This window comes from Pyrus communis, chromosome 3 (genome assembly GCF_963583255.1).
Source record: "Pyrus communis chromosome 3, drPyrComm1.1, whole genome shotgun sequence".
NCBI lineage: Eukaryota > Viridiplantae > Streptophyta > Magnoliopsida > Rosales > Rosaceae > Pyrus > Pyrus communis.
In genome coordinates this window covers 25,618,909-25,639,019 of record NC_084805.1, presented here as the reverse complement: position 1 = coordinate 25,639,019, position 20,111 = coordinate 25,618,909, and the positions used below count along the sequence as shown (strand labels likewise).

General features: G+C 38.0%; 2 protein-coding genes across 2 annotated transcripts; one reads left to right on the top strand and one right to left on the bottom strand.

Annotated features, from left to right (window-relative positions):
• The first annotated feature begins 1,862 nt into the window (after positions 1–1,862).
• On the top strand, positions 1,863–9,831 carry LOC137729130 (cullin-4-like). The gene is made up of 17 exons (XM_068467971.1): positions 1,863–2,347; positions 3,421–3,536; positions 3,622–3,968; positions 4,619–4,799; positions 4,990–5,112; positions 5,208–5,495; positions 5,844–5,969; positions 6,141–6,242; positions 6,332–6,385; positions 7,608–7,714; positions 8,024–8,084; positions 8,175–8,306; positions 8,425–8,562; positions 8,681–8,761; positions 8,999–9,079; positions 9,188–9,268; positions 9,409–9,831. The coding sequence occupies exons 1-17, from the start codon at positions 1,984–1,986 to the stop codon at positions 9,520–9,522; spliced, it is 2,496 nt and encodes an 831-aa protein (XP_068324072.1). The 5' UTR covers positions 1,863–1,983; the 3' UTR covers positions 9,523–9,831.
• Positions 9,832–12,742: 2,911 nt separating this feature from the next.
• LOC137729227 (F-box/kelch-repeat protein At1g30090-like) lies at positions 12,743–14,814 on the bottom strand. Its single transcript, XM_068468089.1, has one exon. The coding sequence runs from the start codon at positions 14,087–14,089 to the stop codon at positions 12,872–12,874; it is 1,218 nt and encodes a 405-aa protein (XP_068324190.1). The 5' UTR covers positions 14,090–14,814; the 3' UTR covers positions 12,743–12,871.
• Positions 14,815–20,111: the final 5,297 nt, after the last annotated feature.

Genomic DNA, 20,111 nt, shown 5'->3' with positions numbered 1-20,111 from the left:
AATTTAAAGTTATATTTTATGAAAATACAAACAAGATTATACATTTTTTTTCCAATAAATACCTAATCATCCCTTATTCATCCTGCATCAAAAAATTAACATATCCGCGAATTATCAAATAACTTAACTATTCTCCAAAAACTAAAAATATATATTTGTGAGTAGTACCGTCATTGTCCTGGCCTAATGGATGAAGTTGCATAAGGGTAATTACCATTCGAAGTGAACAGTACCTCGCTATAGGGCTGCCCTTGGGGCCTTGCCCTTATCTTTGCTTACGGCTGGAATTCTTTAGGCTGCAATCTGTGGCCCAATGGCCAAGACCCTTTCATGAAAACTCAATTAAATTGGACCATCTCACTTTGAGAAAATTGTAGTAATAGTTTCTTAATTTTAACCTTATTAGAGTAATGATTTCTTAACTGAAAATCAATTACCATTTGTCTCTTAACTCATAAAAAACATACAGGTTTGATCCTTTTCATTAACTCCGTCAAAATGAGTTATGTTGAAATGACCACTGCTACAATTGGGTTAAAGTTGAGAGACTATTGCTCCAATTGAGTTAAAGTTGAGGGATCATTTCTCAAATTAGGTTAAAGTTGAGAGACCACTACTACAATTTTTCTCATTTGGTTTTCCATATTTGCCCCTCGATCAGCTCATGTGCATAGAACATGACTCATTTTGCCAAAAGTTCTAATAGAATTGAAGAAAATGACTATAGCTGCATGTTTTAAGAAGTTAAGGGACCAATGATTATGATTTTAACTCATAAAAAACGTGCAGCTTTAATCATTTTCGTTAACTCCGTCAGAATTCCGTCAAAATGAGTTATGTTAGAATGACTATTGCTACAATTGAGTTAAATTTGAGAAACCATTGCTACAATTTCTTATATATAACAAATCTAACAGTTGAATTGGACAAATTTAATCCTTTATCACGTTCAACATTTTTCCTGCTACATTAAAAGAAATCAAGACCTTTAAACATAATGTAATTTTATCTCTTGGTCTCACCCGACACTTTCACCCTCATCCTCACCCTCACCAGTCAACAATGAAGCTCAAGTCAAATGGGCATTGTGAGGAGAGTACGGAAGGGCTCTAAATTCAAGTCTTGATTTAAGCGAAGAGATCCACGGATCTCTCCTACCAAAACCTACTAATCAATTAATTCGGACTTTTAAAATTTGACCAAACAACTAAAATTATTATAACTTTTAAAGAGCCATGTTTGTAGCCGTTGGATCAAATTTTAAGATCCCAGATTAATTAATTGGTGAGCTTTGGAGGGAGAGATCTGGAGGTGATATCTTTCCTTGATTTAATAACACATTTAAAGATGCGGGAATAATTTTAGAACATCAACAAACACTTGATCGCGCTCGTAATAATCATATACGTTTTCTTATCAGAATTTATGATTCTAGATAGTTACAACAAAAAGATTAAATTTAATAACAACATTAACAATCTAAACAACAATTTTAACAAAATATAAACCATACAAAATGTTATGGATAAAAAAAAAAGAACTAAATTAGCAGATGACGCTTTATTGTATTGAAAAATAATCATGCATATGCGCTTTGGTGTGAATTCAATCCTCACAATCACCCTCCCGTCTAATAATTAACAATTAACCCACTAATGTTTCCTCCTCTAAATATAGATAATATCATTTGTTAAAAAAATTAAATCATTAATGTTATCGTTTGTCAAAAAATAAAAAAAAACTCATAAAACCTCATAAAAAAGAAATCTTGAGTCATTATTTTCAAAAAGATATTTGGTCGTAAGAAAAAAGAAAAAAAATAAAAATGAATTAACACACACTCTCTCTCTCTTCTCTTTCTCTCTCTATCTCTGTCTCGTATCGGGCTCTAATCTATCTCAGCAGCTGCCTTCTCAAATCTTCGTCTCGCTTTCTCTCTCCTCAGTTTCTCTCTCTATCTCTTTCACTTACAATGCGCTGTTGATGAGTTTGATGTCTCACCCCAACAAACGCTCCTCAGCGATCAACCACAGCGGCACCTCCTCCTCCTCCTCTCTCAACCCTTCTTCCGCCGGCCCACCCATGAAAAAGGCCAAGTCGCAGGCGGTGGCCTGTTCCCTCGATCCCAGCAAAAATGGCCTCCACCACCATCACCACCACCACCCTCACACTCACCCGTCCCAGGACCCCGATAACGACGCCGTATTCGACCCCTCTTCCATGTCCCTCGACGAAGATCTCAAGCCCGACGACCCCTCTCCCCGAGGCATCGCCGCCAATTTATCCCGCAAAAAGGCGCAGCCCCCTCAGCCCTCTACCAAGAAGCTTGTCATCAAGCTCGTCAAAGGTACGCCTTCTCGATCCTAATACGATGTCGTATTTTGGGGCTAATTTTGATATACTGGGTTCAGATAGTCATTTCTAGGTTTTGTAGTATTGGATAGGATCATTGATTTAGCTTTGGAGTTTGAGGACTAGGGCAATTTGCCGAATTAGGTTTTGGGTTTGGTGGTATGCAATTTGTTAAATTAGTTGGAATTGAGAGGTGGGGTTTAACTTGGATACTTCAGTTTCATGTGGGTTTTATGCAAAATTTCAACCTGTATCATTTGCAAGGCGCGAATCAAGAAACTCTTTTATGTTTTTGAATGTGTATTTGCCCTTAATTTTCTTTCCATGCTAGTACTTCTGCAAATTTAGTTTGACATTGGTGCTCGAATCTCGTGTGTCCCATGCAATTTGCATGCTTATGATGAAATTGTTTCGTCTGCGGTTACTGTGATTCGCTAGCTGACTTTGATGGCAAGTACTCCCTTGTCCACTTTCTGGTCAGTCATTGAACTATGGAAGTTCCAGTTCTGTTTATAGTAGTCATAATTAGGTTTCGTCATTGCTTTCCTAGTTGCTCTCTGTGTAGGAAGTATTTGGTGCATGAACAAGGTGAGGGTTTTGCATGACCTATAGCTTAAGTATTTCATCGAATCATTGTAGTGTCCTTGTAGTATATTATTCACAATTGAGTTTAAAGTTCCTTGGTACTTTTGACATCCCCCATTCAAACATAGGTAATGTTCTTCCTAGCATGATTGGGTTTGGACTAGAGTTTATGCTTTTTCTGCAATTCTAGTTAAGAGTGGATGTAGCAGTACACAATACTTGTTAACTTCGCAAATGTACAGTGTTTCTACTTGATATGATATCAGTTCTGGACTGCTGGTGTTTGGGCTGGTTTTCTGGTTTCATTGCAGCAAGTTCTTGTGCTGGTTTCTGCACACACAAACTCACAGACATGCTTACACTCAAACATGAAGATAGAGAGTTACTCACCAATACATGCTCATTTTGCTTTGTAAGTTGACTACATTTTGAAAAAAGGTTACTGACTAGTTACATCTTCATTTTTTTCATGTCTCAATGAAGCTAAACCCACGTTACCCACGAATTTTGAAGAGGAAACATGGGCAAAGCTGAAATCAGCTATTTCTGCTATATTCTTAAAGAAACCTGATTCTTGTGACTTGGAGAAGCTTTATCAGGTAGAACAACCACATTTCTCTTTGTTCTACAGTATGAATTTTCCATGCACTAGGGTTAACAGAAAGCAAAACATGTTCTCCTCAGGCTGTTAATGATCTCTGCCTGCACAAGATGGGAGGAAGTCTTTATCAACGAATTGAGAAGGAGTGTGAAAGACACATAGCTGCAGCGCTGCAATCTTTGGTTGGCCAAAGCCCAGATTTAGTGGTTTTTTTATCACTTGTTGAGAGATGCTGGCAGGACCTTTGTGACCAGATGTTAATGATTCGCGGTATAGCCTTATATCTTGATAGGACATACGTGAAACAAACTCCAAATGTTCGTTCGTTGTGGGACATGGGGTTGCAGCTTTTCCGCAAACACCTTTCTCTGTCTCCAGAAGTTGAGCACAAAACTGTCACTGGCCTTTTAAGAATGATCGAGAAAGAAAGGTAAGTTATGTTCCACCAATCTCAATTAATGGTAGGTTGTAGGACAGATTAGATAACTTTCGTGGTGGGTTGGTTTGTAAAAAAGCAGGTCCAAAAAATGATCGTAAACTTTCAAGACCATAAATTTTAAGTCCTTACTTCCCAGATTTCTCCTATTTCTAGAAGATGAGTGAGGGTTTTAGGCTGTATGGTTGGATTGGGGGTCAATTAAGTGAGGTTTTGATGGATGAATGTTCGTAGGCATATGTTGTGGGCATTTGGATCTTCTTGTTTCAAAAGGAAACTTCTCATATTGAAGTTCATTATATATAGCCAAGATTGTGCCTTTCATCATCTTACCTAGAAACTGACTTTCTGTACAATAATATGATATTTTCAATAACCTTTTCTTCCGTGATGTTGGGTCTGTGAGGGTAGACATTTGCAGCACCAAATTTTTGTCTTATTTATGGGTAGGCGATGAGTAATAAAAGGATATGTGGTGTGCCATAGAGCACTTGCACCTTAAAGTAAAAAGCTCAGTGCCAGGTGTTAATTAAAACCTAAGACTTGAATGTTGATTGATTAACATAGTACAAGGATCTTTATTAATTTGTTGGGTTTGCTTTTGCAACTAGTAAATCTACAATGTTGTGGTCTTGGTTTTCCAGATTAGGTGAAGCAGTGGCTAGGACTCTGCTTAACCATCTTTTGAAGATGTTTACAGCTTTAGGAATTTACTCAGAAAGCTTTGAGAAGCCATTTCTTGAGTGTACTTCTGAATTTTATGCTGCTGAAGGCATGAAATATATGCAGCAGGCAGATGTTCCGGATTACTTGAAGCATGTGGAGGTGCATATTTCTTTCTCCATCTCTCAAGTCTTCATGAGGCCTATTTACTTCAGCAATTTTTTCTTTTCATCTCAATTTTTTGAACATAATGACTTGTTCCAATTACTTTGCTTGCACCTATCTAGCTTGTCTCTTTGTCACTATGATGACTTATGCCTACCATTGGAGATTTTTGGATAATATGTTGCAGATAAGGTTGCATGAAGAACATGAAAGATGTTTAATCTACCTGGATGCAAGTACACGAAAGCCTTTAGTTGCAACAGCGGAAAAACAGCTTTTAGATCGCCATATACCAGCCATTCTCGACAAGGTTTTTATCTTGCTATGAACTTTATTATTCTATCCTTAAGTTTTTGAATTCTACCCCTATGTATTGAATTTAGGTACTTATGGTTTCCCTTGTAGGGTTTCACATTGCTGATGGATGGGAATCGCATTGAGGACCTTCAAAGGATGCACACTCTTTTTTCCAGAGTCAATGCCCTTGAATCACTAAGGCAAGCGCTTAGCTCATACATCCGGAGGACAGGGCAGGGCATTATCATGGATGAAGAGAAAGATAAAGAAATGGTTGCTTCTCTTTTGGAATTTAAGGCTTCTCTTGACACTATATGGGAAGAAAGCTTTTTCAAGAATGAAGTATTCTGCAACACCATAAAGGATGCCTTCGAGCATTTAATTAATCTCCGACAGGTAGTCTTTTATCTAATTGACTTTTCCCATGTTTGCTTGTGTTTCTTTTCCTTCATATTACAACGGGAAATCTTCGACGTGGTTTCAAGTGATGCGACATAAGAAAGGCAGAATTTAGCAGAAATGATAGTAGATACATGATAAGAGTTTGGATAAGTTTTTGTTATAACATTTAATAACCATCTATAGATTTATTGTCTTTCAGTTGAATGTAGCCAGTTTAATTCCATTTACATTCCCCCCTTCCCCACTTTTTCCAGTGTGTTTTGAATTCAAGTTTAATGCACTGCTCATTACAGATCTAAATAGACATGTTTAATCAAGAGTTTTTTTTTTCTCCTATTGTAGAACCGACCTGCTGAGCTGATAGCAAAGTTTTTGGACGAGAAGCTTCGTGCTGGGAATAAGGGTACATCTGAAGAGGAATTGGAGGGAATGCTTGACAAAGTCTTGGTTTTATTCAGGTTTATACAGGTAAGATTGAAGTGTAATTGTCCAAATTAATGAGTTGATTCCTGAGTTAACTAGCATTTCTTGTAAACATGTTTTCTCTTATCCATGCTTGGAAACCCTTGTTACTTAGTTGCTCATGTCTGTCTAGATACTGATTTAAGGTTTTTTTTTTTTTTTTTTTTTTTAATCCAGGGTAAGGACGTGTTTGAAGCATTTTATAAGAAAGATCTTGCAAAAAGGCTTCTTTTGGGAAAGAGTGCTTCTATTGACGCAGAGAAGTCTATGATTTCCAAGGTAAATAATGGATTTTGATTTTCTATGACTTATATTTAAATGAGATCTCTGTCACTTGATTGTACTGACCAAATTTCATCTCTGTACAGCTGAAGACCGAGTGTGGCAGTCAGTTTACAAACAAACTCGAAGGAATGTTTAAGGTATGTATATTTTCTAAGTCATATGTTTAATCGCAGTGATTAATTATTATTGCCTCCAGTATTTCATGCCAAAATTGGGGGTGGCAGAATTTGTCCTTGCTGATCTACTTTTCTTTGGATTGACGAGATGCATCAGATTAACTTTTATAGAGTGCAATTTTTAAGGCATAAAAAAGTGAGGTCAAGATTGTCTGGGTTGATTAGTTCTTAAACTTATTCCAGGCCCAACGTTGCTTATCTCTGTAGGATGTAAAATATGGAAAAGGATCTCAAACAGGCTTGTTTAACTGCTAAGTTTAATGAATTCTTGTATTAATTTAGGCAACTCCATGTTACATGCTGGACTCTGGAAGGTGGTGTAATTGACAGCATGATTAACATATTTTCTAGGCTTTACTTTTTCGCTGTTATCTTTTGGCGAGTACTCTTGCTGGATATTGTTAAATATTATAGACGTGATTAGCTGTGCAAAGCATTATTTGGATACATGAAACATGTATCTTGAAGAAATGTGATGGCCATTAATTGATCACAATCTGCGTTACCACATCAGGGGGTCTAAGTGAACCATTTTGCTCATGTAACACTATGATTAGTACTTGGGAAGGAAACTAGGGAGGATGGATTAGGGTATGTTGCAAAAGGAATGAAAAGTAGGAAGGATGGAGAGGAGTGTTTTCTTCTCTCGTGTTGTTTGGTATGCATCATAGGAGGAAAGGGTAATCGAAATGAAGGAACAATTGGATTCTCATTGTGAATGTTTTACTTTATTTGTTTTCTGTTTTTCTTGGGTTCGATTCTTGAATCACATTATTGCTAGCCCATTGTGAGGCTAAGCCCACACACCCCCCCCCCCCCCCCCCCCCCCCAACCCCCCAACCCTCCCCTCCCCTCCTCTTAGTGTAAATAATATCGTTTGTTCAAAAAAAAAAAAAAAAAAAACATATTTATTGATGTTATGGGTTGTAGGTTTTTTTCTTTTCATTGGTGGGCAACAGGGGAAAAGTAAATATTATAGCACTGGGCTAAGGTCCACAAAGTCCATTTGTATATGAGCTCTTGTAGTTAGTTTGGGATTCATAAGCACTTTATGTATCATCTACTTTCTTCAGTTCTTCTCAAAATCATATTTACTTTATATAGGGATGGATTTGTGATTCACATGTGGCCAGAGATATATGTAAGGGTATTAAATTCTTTCATTGCATGTACATCTTTTCAGGATATTGAACTCTCAAAAGAGATAAACGAGTCCTTCAGACAATCATCCCAGGCCAGGACAAAACTCCCATCAGGGATTGAGATGAGTGTTCATGTCCTTACAACTGGGTATGCTTCAAATTATTTTGTTATTTCCTATAATAGTTGGATCTACTTTACAACTGTTTATAAAGTTTGGTGAATTTGATTTATATGTCATATCCAACTAATTCTTCCTCATTGCATTCTGTCAAACAAGATATATACTATATTATTTAAACGTATTAGTTTGTGCATAGACCTTATTATTAAGAATATACATTTTAGTGAGAGAACATATGGAACCTATTGCGAAGAACTTAACTTATAACCTGACTTTTATTTTTCTTACAATTTTCTCCATATCTGCTAGGAGTTCTAAGTGGTGCTTTGGTACAGGTACTGGCCAACTTATCCTCCCATGGATGTTAGACTTCCTCATGAATTGAATGTATACCAGGTAAGTACATGCTACTCAACAGATGCTTTCGTTACTGGCAAGGTTATTGTACTTAGTAAATCTTCTGACTCATTTTTCATTGTCCAACAGGATATCTTCAAGGAGTTTTACCTAAGCAAGTACAGTGGTAGGCGTTTAATGTGGCAAAATTCATTAGGTCACTGTGTCTTGAAAGCAGATTTTCCTAAAGGCAAAAAGGAGCTTGCAGTTTCTCTGTTTCAGGTTGGTCACTTCTAGGCCATTATGCTTATGTTTTCCAGCATTAATTCTTTGTTATTGAGGAGAATTCTTTAAATTCTACTTGTGTAAGTGATTGAACTATATTCATTTGGTTTGCCAGACTGTTGTCTTGATGCTGTTTAATGATGCTGAGAAGCTAAGCCTTGAAGACATTAAGGATTCAACTGGCATTGAGGATAAGGAACTCAGAAGAACTCTGCAGTCCCTTGCATGTGGAAAAGTTCGTGTCCTACAAAAGGTGGGTGCTTGGATGAATTTCCAGATTCATATGCAAAATTTCTATCTGTAACATAATTGGAAATGTTGGGTCTTATCCTTACTTTTTGTCTTTTTCCTTTTTCTAATTTGTGCTTTAGTTTCCCAAAGGGAGAGACGTGGATGATGGTGATACATTTACATTCAATGACACTTTCATTGCTCCTCTCTACCGCATAAAGGTAAATTTGATTTGGATGTCCATTAGCCCAAATGAACAATGGTTATCAAAAAGGTCTCAAGCTGCATATGCAGAAAACACGTCTAAATCTGAGAAGTTAGAAAAGTGAATTTGTTTATATGAAAATATTGTCCTCTCAGTTTTCTCCTGTGCTTTAAAAACCACTCAGGTTCACTGCAGGGTGACCTTATTTTGGACCACTCCCATGATGTTGCTTACATTATTTTGATGGATGCAGGTGAATGCGATCCAAATGAAGGAAACAGTGGAGGAGAACACGAGCACCACTGAAAGAGTATTCCAAGACCGCCAATATCAGGTCAACCTTTCTTTGGGTTCCAGATTTTCCCCTATTTCGCGTGCTGGTCACATCCCAATGATTGTTATCTTTTAGATTGAAAATTTTGTGTAACCCGGTGCATTGCAGGTTGATGCTGCTATTGTTCGGATAATGAAAACTAGGAAGGTGCTGAGTCACACTCTTCTGATAACAGAACTGTTCCAACAGGTAAGTAAAAATTCATTTGATTTTTTCATTCAAATCCATTCAGTTATATAAACCAGCATTTACGGGCCTGGAAATAAGGAATGAGTGAGTAAAAATATTGAGGGAAATTGTGTGGTGTTGGTGTTTGTTCTGGTGAGCAGCTTAAATTTCCGATAAAGCCGGCGGATTTGAAGAAAAGGATTGAAAGCCTGATTGACCGGGAGTATCTAGAACGGGACAAGAACAACCCTCAAATTTACAACTACCTAGCATAATAAAGGAAACCCTGCAGATTTTGAAGCTTTCTCCTCTGTAAATGACACGGGAAAGACTTATTCCATCTTCGGGAGGGAAGACACAGGATGGTACGGTCCAGTCCCGTCTGATTCATGTACAGCGACTTGTAGTTCTTATCTTTCTCTTAAATTTTTGTTGGCGGTCGATACTTGATTGTAAAGAATATTTAATCTTCGTTTTCAGATCTGTATTCCTGCGAAAAGAGTCGACTGCGTGAATGAATTGCGGATTTTTTCCTTGTTCTTATGAAATAGGGTAATATGTAACAAAGACAAAAAAAAGAAGAATATCTTGACACTCCTGGTAGTTTCGTTTCTTCTCTGTTCGAGTGTTGTTGTATGTGTGACAAACGCGTCTTTTGGCACACGTTTCCTTTCCAACAATCGCATTTTTCACTCCGTTTTTACTCGGTTTTGTGAATTTCAATTTTCAACCAAAAATCTTTTGTAGAATTTTCGCTGCACCATAAGCTTCCCAAAAACTCGTGCCTTGAATGTCAAGTCGACGAAAATCCGCTTCCGGTTGTATCGGTTTATACAACAATGTGACAAGGTAGTTACTCACCATCGATATCGACGGCGAATCCTTACTCGGATTTGCACATTCCCTCTTACTCGGATTTGCACATTCCCTTAAACAATCACGATTCATACAACCGATTTTACTTAGTGGAATAAAGCATGATCGTTGTCGATAAATAACCGCGATCCCCGGAGTTATTGTACTAATTTAGCCTTGAGAATTGATCTTTGCTTGAAGACCAGTCCCACCAACGGAGGGCATAAAAGCACATTTCTCATTGTAATTACATTTCATACAAAATTAGATAATTACATCGATTTTCCTCTATTTTAATTTTAACCAAAATAATAAATAATAATAAAATACAAAAGAAAAATTGAAAGCAACAATGTAATTGTATGATGGGAAAAGGAAAAGGAAGCCCATCAGACGGCCCTGATGGCATCGGAATGAGAAGAAGCTGCGATGGCAGCGGCGCTTTTGGGATCCTCCGCCTCGAGATCCGCGGCGGTGTTGTTGAGGGCGGGAGGGTTGAGAGGAGCGCTGATGTCGGCGGAAACGCTGCCGTCGTCGTCGGGATCGTAGTCGGGATTCAGGCTGCGATCGATGGCTTGGCGGCCCTGTTCGAGGCAAGGTTTGCAGGCAATCTCGATGGCGATCCAACCGAGAACCACACCCACTATCGCAATCACTGAGGCCGTTATTGCCCCCATTTTCTTCTTCTCCTTTCCTCTCTGCGGTTCTGCTTCGTCGATTCTCTTCACTCTCGATGCTCAACTGACAACGGTGTCGTTTTCTTAAACCTTGCGCCAACGAAGAGTGCACTTGATAATGCCATCTGATTGGGCTATACTCACCACCACCCAACCCTCATCAAAGCCCACTTATTGGCCCATTGTTTATTAAACAAAAGATATTTTTATCATTTTGGTTCTTATTTAACATAATTTTTCACGGAATGATCAAAATGATTGATAGTAAACAAAATCAGATACAACTCTTATTGATTTCAAATCTCAAGAACCAAACGAAAAGTTATAACAATCTCAGAAATCATTTTAGCTAAAAAAAAATAGTAAACTACAATGAACAACTAAGAAGCCCAATACATCCCAGTACACCGTACACGGTAAAAATTTAGGAAAGCAAGTAACCATTTACAGTTTACTAATTTCGAGAACGTTGAGGTGCCATTGACACTTCGCTTTCAGTAACAATCATAGGCACTTTGTTTCACATAACCCCACATAATGCATCCAGTTTTCTGAGATTCTAAAGTACGTCAATGTATGTCTGCTTAATTTAACGATCGGGTGTGCACTAAATTTCTTTAGAGGATTTAACTGGTGAAGCAAAGTCACTTATAACGCAATATATACTAAACATTGATGTACAGTAGGAGTCAAGCTTCTTCTGCTTTTACGCTTTTTGGTAAATAGCTCACATTCACAAAACTCACATATCCCTCGTTTCATACCCCCCCCCCCCCTCTCTCTCTCTCTCTCTCTCTCTCTCTCATCACATGGGTAGTCATGTGATGAGAGAGAATGAGAGCGGTATGAAACAAGGGATATGGGAGTTTCTCCCCTCACAAGACTCTTCAACTCCAAGCTGTATGTAAACTGGTAGCACCAGCTGTTGCCTCATCCTCTCTGTTGTGGTGTCCTTTTCAACCCCAAATCCAGCTCTTCTCAACCACAAATACCACAAATGCTCCATAACTCCCAATTATTGAACAATCCTGGAACTCAATTAAGGCCATGGCCCTCCAACAGTTTGGTTCCAGCCTTCCAGGACAGCTATACCTACCTTCACCCTTTTCTTTGAAGCTCACACAACTTTGTGATCAATCCAGATGTCGATCCCCATAACTGCAAAGCGCTGAAAAATCTGATGCAGCGCCCTATCACGAAAGCAACTTGTCCAAGGGTTTACTAAAATCACGTACGAAAACACTATGGACATTGTAAACCAAAGAAAATCTTGGAGGATTACGTAAACCTAGCATCTACTCCATTTGGAATATGATTATGCAGTCATTTGTTCAAACGACACCCAATAAGGAGCAAAGGTAGCTAGCTCGACTGAATCATATGTCACATAGTGGCCGAATAGAGAAAAGCCTCGAGAATAAGATCTTAGGCATACATCAGAGGAAAAACTACTAAGGAAAATAGAGATATTATGCAGCAGGGTAAGATACATCAATACTAAGCTAACACTTTGTAAAAGAACAATGGTTCACACTTACCCACTTGATGCATCGCCGACCTCATTCTTACGATGCTTGAAGTTCATTGCTTTGGTTTTGATCAGAATTCTCAAAATCGAAATATCAAACTGTCACTAAATAGGCACTTACTGAAAACAAGGTTACGGAATACAGCACAAACCAGTTAATAGAGGAAGTTGATACAAGAGTAACTACTGGTTTCGGTACTGAATAAACTAGTTTCTCTGTTGCAAAGATATATAGTATTCAATAGTGCCAAATATATGTCTGAAAAAAATAGTGCCAAATATAAAGTTCATCCGAAAACATGGGGAAAATATCTGGGGTATCCAAGCAAGGGTACAACAGTATACACAACAAACAATGAGAAATCAAGGTAAGAAAGGAAGAGAAAACAAAAGATTAACAAACATATAAACAGAGGAAAAACAACCATATACTTGAATACATTCCAATAACACAAAGCCATTTTACACACATCCATTCGCTTTTTACAGCTTAGGTATTTTATATAACCAGAACTTATTCAAGGACATACAAAGTGGCAGAACATGATGAAAGAGATTGACAAGCTAAGCAAACAGGACCTGTGAACTTGAGGGCGTTAAGTCAGAGAAACAATGCGGCGCATCAACCACATTCCATCGAACACCAAAGCTCCACTTCTTCTCGCAAGTTCCTTTACGGCTAACCCTTGAGATTTGACCCACAGCAACATGAAGGTTCCTACCCACAACATATATCATGCAATCACAGGCATTAACAGCAAAGGGTTTACAGATCTGCTCTGGCAAAGGGGGTCCTTCTATTGGTTCCCAAGAATCAGTATCCGCATCATAAACCTTAAGCTTCATCCTTTCAAGCTCTGAGACCACAAATAAATGGCCATAAATCACCACACTTGAACCTGTCCAGCCTTCTCTCAGTCCAACAGCCATGCTTTCCCAATTATTGGCTCTCGGGTCATAAACCTGACCCCTGGGAGAGACAAAGAAAGGCCACAACCAGCCTTCTGTAACAAGAAGCTTTCCATTGAGAACTGCTGCATCATAAGAGGCCATATTTGCTCCCATGCTAGCTATGGGATGCCAACACCCTTTAACAGGATCCAAAACCTCAGCTGAGTCAAGCTCAAAAAGATCTGAACTGTTTCCTCCAGCCACATAAATCTTCCCATCAATAACTCCACTTGCAAAAAAAGACCTAGCACTTATCATCTGATTTATTACAGTCCACCGATTCTTCTGAACTTCGTATTTCAGGACCAAGTCAAGCGGACAATCCACATCAGAGACCATACCACCGCAAATAAAGAGAGTTCCTTCACGGGGCATCGAAACACATCTGAAACCATGGGGAAAAACCTTGTCTCTGCAGGGCATGGGAGGGATAGTGTGCCAAGAGAAATTAGTGAGATCAAGAACCTGCCACTGAATCCTTCCAGTGCACTTGTGAAAGGCAAAGACAAAAAGCCAAGGGTCTTTGAAGCCTAATTCTTTTCTTCGAGTGAAAAACCGCTCTTTACTACCAAACAATAGATGCCAACGCTTGCAGACAGCTTTGCTTGCTGTGTGGCTTTCGACTGGAACCCGAAGGAGACAGTTAAGTGCAACATCATCAGGAAGGCCAGGAATGAGGGGGTTTTCCTCAAGAGATAACTCTAATTCCGGGGAAGGATTCAACAACGAAGACTGGATAACCGCTAACCTAAACTTCGGGGATAATGCAATTTGAGAATCCCCTAGCTTGTGTACCGGCGCCTGTTGGGAGGACAATCTAACCCGTTGCATATTTCCCCGTTTGAGCAAAATATACCAAAACCCTTACTTTACATGCAACTTAGTTCCTATATTTCGTCTCCGATAATCTTACTAAGAAAAGTACTTATCTTTCACAGATTTTGTGCAAATAAAGCAATCCCACTATCCAAATTTACACAAAATTACAGCAGCAAATTATTTTACATGATCATAATCTAAACATCCAAAGTTAACTCACATATATGAACAAATCATAACTTTGTTCTTTCTATACACACAATCACCACTATCTCCAATTAAAACACCAAATTCAAAACCAAAAGCTATGAAATTTGATCCCAAGATGAAAAAACAGAAAACACCCAAAATTCACACTACCTGATAAACCAAAAATACCTCAAAAAGCAGCTCAAAATCCAATCTTTTGTCCTTTAGCACAAAAAATCCAACCGCCGAAAAAAACCAGTTCGGAAAAATCACACAGAATCGAACTTTTTGTTACCTTTTCAGCTTCAACATCCATCAAACACTAAACCCAGAAGAACACAAACAAGCTGTACAACTTATGAACAGAAGCAGCGTAGGAGAGATAAAGAAGGAAGAGAGAGAAAGTGGCAAGAAGAACAATAACTTGCAACCAGAAAAGGGTTGAAAGATTGTTATATAAAGATGGTGACTTGATGAGATTTAGAGAGGTCTGCTTTTTGCATTTGCATCCAAATAGGAAGAGCAGGTGGTGACCCATCAGCCCACTCTTCCTCCATAAACTAAGATTATTTATTATGTGGCAAACATGGTTCTTTGACGCTAGATTAAGGAATAACCACGCGCCCAATGACCGAGTAAAAATACACATGGGAGAAAAGACGGGGGAAATGTTTTGGTAGAAGTTGGAGAGTGATTTGCACGCTCCTTGATGAAAGTGGAAGAGGTTGTACACTTACACAGAAATATTGAAAAGGAGATTTGACTATAGAATAAGATAAATACTAACCTGTTACCAAAAAAAAAAAAAAAGATAGATGATAACCCTTTGCTGATGCGTTTATTGGAGTACGATTCTCTCCGCTATGTTTTTTTAGATCCATTTTTATTTGAACGATTACAATTAAACCAAATCAACATTTTTCATTGACGTCTCTATAAGAGAAACAAAGAAGAAAGTGAGATAGAAGTTGAAAGAAGGAGATTTGGAGATGAGAGAATCCTAATCTACGTTTGTTTTAGCTCCATAGCTCCAAGTGTTGTTTTTAATTGATAATTTAAGTTCAATTCTAGCAGCTGGGTGGTTTACCGAAACATTCATTTTTATTCTTCACACATTTTTTTTGTTAATTTTGTTAATTTTGTCATTTGGTTTCTCTCAATTTATTCGATTCAACGGCCAAAAATTAATAAAAATATAAAAAATAAAATGAGATGTGTAGTTAACACCACTCTTATTTGAACTCTACTTATTTTCGTAGTTATCTCATTATCTACTTTTATTCAAACATTTGACGTAACATAATCTTAACGCATTACTGATCGTACAGTCTTAAAAGCTTGAATATTTCATTTTCGATTTTTTGTATAAGATATAAATATCGTTACCTCTTGCACGTTAACACAAATTTTCGAATAAAGATCAGAATCAAAGTTATTATTTCATGCAAAAATAGAATAAGTTCTCAACTCTCTATCATGTAAATTCCCATATGATATTCTCCTTTTCTAAGAAGAAAAGAATTTTGGTGTGATTAAACCTTGGAGTTGGAGGTACCACAATGCTAAAGGAGAAAGATACCATTATCCTCCTGTAACAAAAAGGGAAGAAAGAGGATGTCTCATTAACCAAAAAAGAAAGAGACAGAAAAGTGGTGTTTACATCCATTTGCTATGATAAGGTTCTACTTCGTCATGCATTACAACGATCTGAACTGTCTATATTTTAGTATATCTTGCATAGATCATCCTTACGAAAAAAATTAGATAAATCCAAAATCACTGGACATTTATTTATAATGAAAAAAAAAAAAGATGAATACGATTCTACAAAAAAACATGAAAGAGATTGTTTGGATCATTAAAATACATTACGAAATGAACCCTACAAACACGCATATCAAAAGCGTGTGTTCTCAAGTCCTAACCCCATAAATAAAAGGCTACAAATATCAAATATGTTGGTGAGGAATAAACTTAGAGATACGTTTTGTCTTTACTCTTTTAGAGATGATACTGATAACGAAAGAAATACAAGTGGGAATGAAACCGAATCCACACAAATCGTGCTTGCTTACAACACCTACCACCTACCACCTACCACCCCAAAACTGCAATTTTAATTTTTATTAGGGAAAACTGTGTCATTTTACTCAAAAATCCCTTTATACCAAGTTTGCAGACAATTTCAAAGAAAAATACAAATTGGGTTTGTCTGCTGAATTTAGGAAGATAACAGTGAAAGATAGACTGTCACCAAACCAAACCACATTGTTAATAATCTGGTTTTGGTCAGAAAAGAACAATTAACTATCAAAGCAACCGGTGTTATTAGCGAGAAAAAACTTGGCTTCATAGGTTCAAACACTCACGTTTTATGTCTCTCTCATCACCTAACATGTCATGCGAAGATAGATATAGAGAGAGCATAATTTACCAATTCTCACCGTACTCAGCCGGATAGGATAAATTTCCAATAAGAAGCTATAGCTTCTCTTGACAGATGACTGCAACTGCTCATTAACATCCTTGATCATGATCTGCAATCTGCACATAAACAGAACAACGTCCAATCGACCAAGAAAGAAAAAGAAAGCAGCAGTAAGTTTCCTGCAATGACTCCATAAAAATAATGCAACGAAGGTCTAAACACGATTCTCTAAGAGGAAATAAAAAACAGCCCTAAGATGCTTAGCGTGGTCACTTTAGACTCCCAAATCAGTGTTGTAGCTCCATTTGCCATCCCATCTGCCACTGCATTCTTCTCTCTATAGACATGCAGTAATGTACAGTGTTCAAATTGCTGCATAAAAAATCTGCACTTCAAAAGGGGCGACGGTGGATAACATTACCTTGTTTCATCAATTTTACAATAATAGCGAAGTCCGTCTGAAATCTGAATACATCTTTAGTGCTTTCTTCTAAATTGCAAACTGCAAGCTAAACTGTAATCCCCAGATTTCTACTTCAATATCCCCTGCCAAGATTGGTCTAAATAACTTCCCCTGCTCTAATTCCGCCAGATGCCATTCTCCTCGGCCCATCAACATTCATATTCTGCCATTCCATTTCAGGAGGCTCCCAAGCAAGAAAGACCTGTACTTCCAGTCGGTTTTCGAGAATAGGGGAACTGGCGTCCAGCCAACCTCCCACAGATACCAACATGTGAAATCAACAGGCTACTCCTTTCAAGATTATCACATTACAGGTGTTTTTCTTTAAGGATTAGCCAGCATTCAGGCCATATAATCCAATAAAGGGAGTAACGAGCTGGTTTGGCACTCTGATGTCTCCCAAATGCTTTGAGCTCTGCTGCAATCTCTCTCAATATATGAAATATAGATTCAACGGGTCAATGCCGTAATTGGCATACAGCAATTTTCCAACAAAAGCTCCAGCAAGAGCCAGGCCGTTTGCCGCCTTCAAAGAAGAGGCCATATGCAGACACTAAAGTGAACATTTCAAGCGTGTCCCCCATAGATGTGTATTACTGACTGATCCAATTACACCACCAGGATCACAGGTAATAATCGCACCAATTTCTCTGCGCATACAACTGCAAAATGTTTAAGAATAAAAAATAACAAGTAGTTCTGAGAGTGCAAGGACCATATGTCAGTTACCGACAAGGTACTTTTCTCTACTGTGCATCCCTATTGAATAACAGAAATAAATTTGTTGCAACAACTTTGTTGCTTACTAATCATGTAAGGTAAATCAGACAATTATATGCATTGTAAAGATAGAACAGAAAGAGGGACACCAAGACTTGAAAACCTTATCATATTCAGGATAATAATGTATAAGACAACAATAATCCAAGATGCTCATAAGACGTAAACAAGTTTAAGTGGATTGGTAACTCCACCAAACTGAAGGTGCAGACTATATATAAATAGTAGTAAAGTAAAGAGGCACACCACAATAACCATATCAGTCTATTTTCCTAACGCAATACATTTACTTCTAGGATGAAAAAGAAACAGAAAGACAACCAGATGTGCAGATATAGAATCAGAAAAGTATTAAGTCATAAATGAAAAAAAAAAAAAAAAAAAAAGATTTCTTTTCATTTTTAGAGAGAGAGAGAGAGAGAGCTAATGTCCCTTTATCAAACCCATATCTATTTATAATATTCACTGCTTACAAACACATTGCATAGATAAAGCTACAAATTAGAGACCGGTCTAGACTTATTTGGCCCTCCTCTTTCGCATAAAAGTTATTTGTGACCCATAAAAAGGAGTTTCATCTCTAGAAAGCTCTTTGAAGGCTTATCTGGTCCATGCTAGCTCAGAGTTTTGTAATATAGCTGATACAAAGCTACAGATGTAGAGAGAGATCAAGATTTGTTTGGTTTTCCTCCTTCACATTCGAAGCTATTCCTGATCCTGAAAAGCAGTTCTCTGAATCTTTAAAAAGAAGAAGCTCTCTCTTTGGAGGCTTATCGCTTTCCATTGACGGTGCATTCATGATCTCAGCATTTCCACCTCCTTCACCAAAGCAGTGTCTTTTACCTCCTATAGAGTTTAATGCAGTTTGTGTCTTATACAGGCCAATTTCACCTTGGCGTGAAGATTGACTGAGATGTGGAGGCTTATCTGTTTCCATTGACAGCTCAGAGTTGATCTTAGGCCCTTTTAGTGCATGCATCATCTCAGCACTTCCTCTGGCTTCATGTAAGGAGCACCGCTTCCTTTTCTTAGAGGTTAAGACAGTCTCTGTCTTACACTGACCGATTTCGCCTTGGCCAGAAGATTGACTGGGATGTGGAGGCAAGGAACCACCAGTACTAGGTTCCTTGAAGCCAGCTGACTGATTTGAGCGGAGATCTGAATCAAGATCAGTTACAGCTTTCACATGATATGAAATTATACCATCAATGTGAGCCTGAAGGTATGGCATACCATCCATAAAAGATTGAAATTGATCATTATTAAGCTCACAAACACCATTTATGACAAAAGAGAATGATGGGCCGGAAGGGATACCAGTTGGTACTGCGGTACAACAGGATGCAGCCATAAAGGATAAAGGTTTAGAATCTGGGATTTTGGCATGACCACTGCTAGATGAAAATTTTGGAGGCATGGCGCTCGTATTGTTCTCATAGGACTTGCTCACAAACCTCACATTCACCTGGCTATTTTGATTGGAGTAGAATCTCTTGGAGAAATTCAAAGGAGAGGTTAACTTACCAATGAGATTACTTGGATTGCTCTCAGCAACTCCAGAAAAAATTTCAGGATGGAGCATGCTGAAAGGATGAGCATTGTGAGTCGTAATTTCTGAGTTGCTGAAATGGCTAGCATACCTCTGGCTCCTCTTTGCGTTGATCTCTTCCTTATGAACCTTAAGATGACCCCCTAGAGCCTGGCGATTTTGTAACACCCTTTTGCAATAGAAGCAGTGGACGCCCACATGTTTCTCTGCCTTTTCTTTCTTAGGGATTAAACGGAAATTCATTGTTGAAGTGAAAACGGCAACCCTTAACAGGGCCTTTGAGAAGAAGAAGAAGATAGAAGTATAAGCAAAAACAATGAAGCGGTGAGGAAGAAGCCTTGCTTCTTTTCTCTGTTATATCAGTGTGTGGGGATGCTACAAAACCTATTGATAAAGGAGATATTTGGAAAATGAAAAATCCTCATAAAACTCATTTAAGAATAGAAGACACGTTCCACAAATAAGATATAAAAAAGTTGCCACGTACAGCTCATGCATTGGAAACATTAAATCAATCCTATCGGCACGAATATATATAAACGAGAGCCATTAATACCCAACAAACCAACAACCAAGCGTAATCCCACTAAGTAGTGTTAGCTGTATCAATTCTAGAATGTTATTG

What these genes read in the sequence shown, in the direction of transcription:
- LOC137729130 (XM_068467971.1), top strand. Translation starts at nt 1,984, where the DNA reads ATGAGTTTGATGTCTCACCCCAACAAACGCTCCTCAGCGATCAACCAC. An exon ending in ACTTGGAGAAGCTTTATCAG is followed by an intron (nt 3,537 to 3,621) that starts GTAGAACAACCA and finishes TGTTCTCCTCAG; the next exon opens with GCTGTTAATGATCTCTGCCT. An exon ending in GTTCATGTCCTTACAACTGG is followed by an intron (nt 7,715 to 8,023) that starts GTATGCTTCAAA and finishes GCTTTGGTACAG; the next exon opens with GTACTGGCCAACTTATCCTC.
- LOC137729227 (XM_068468089.1), bottom strand. Translation starts at nt 14,089, where the DNA reads ATGCAACGGGTTAGATTGTCCTCCCAACAGGCGCCGGTACACAAGCTA.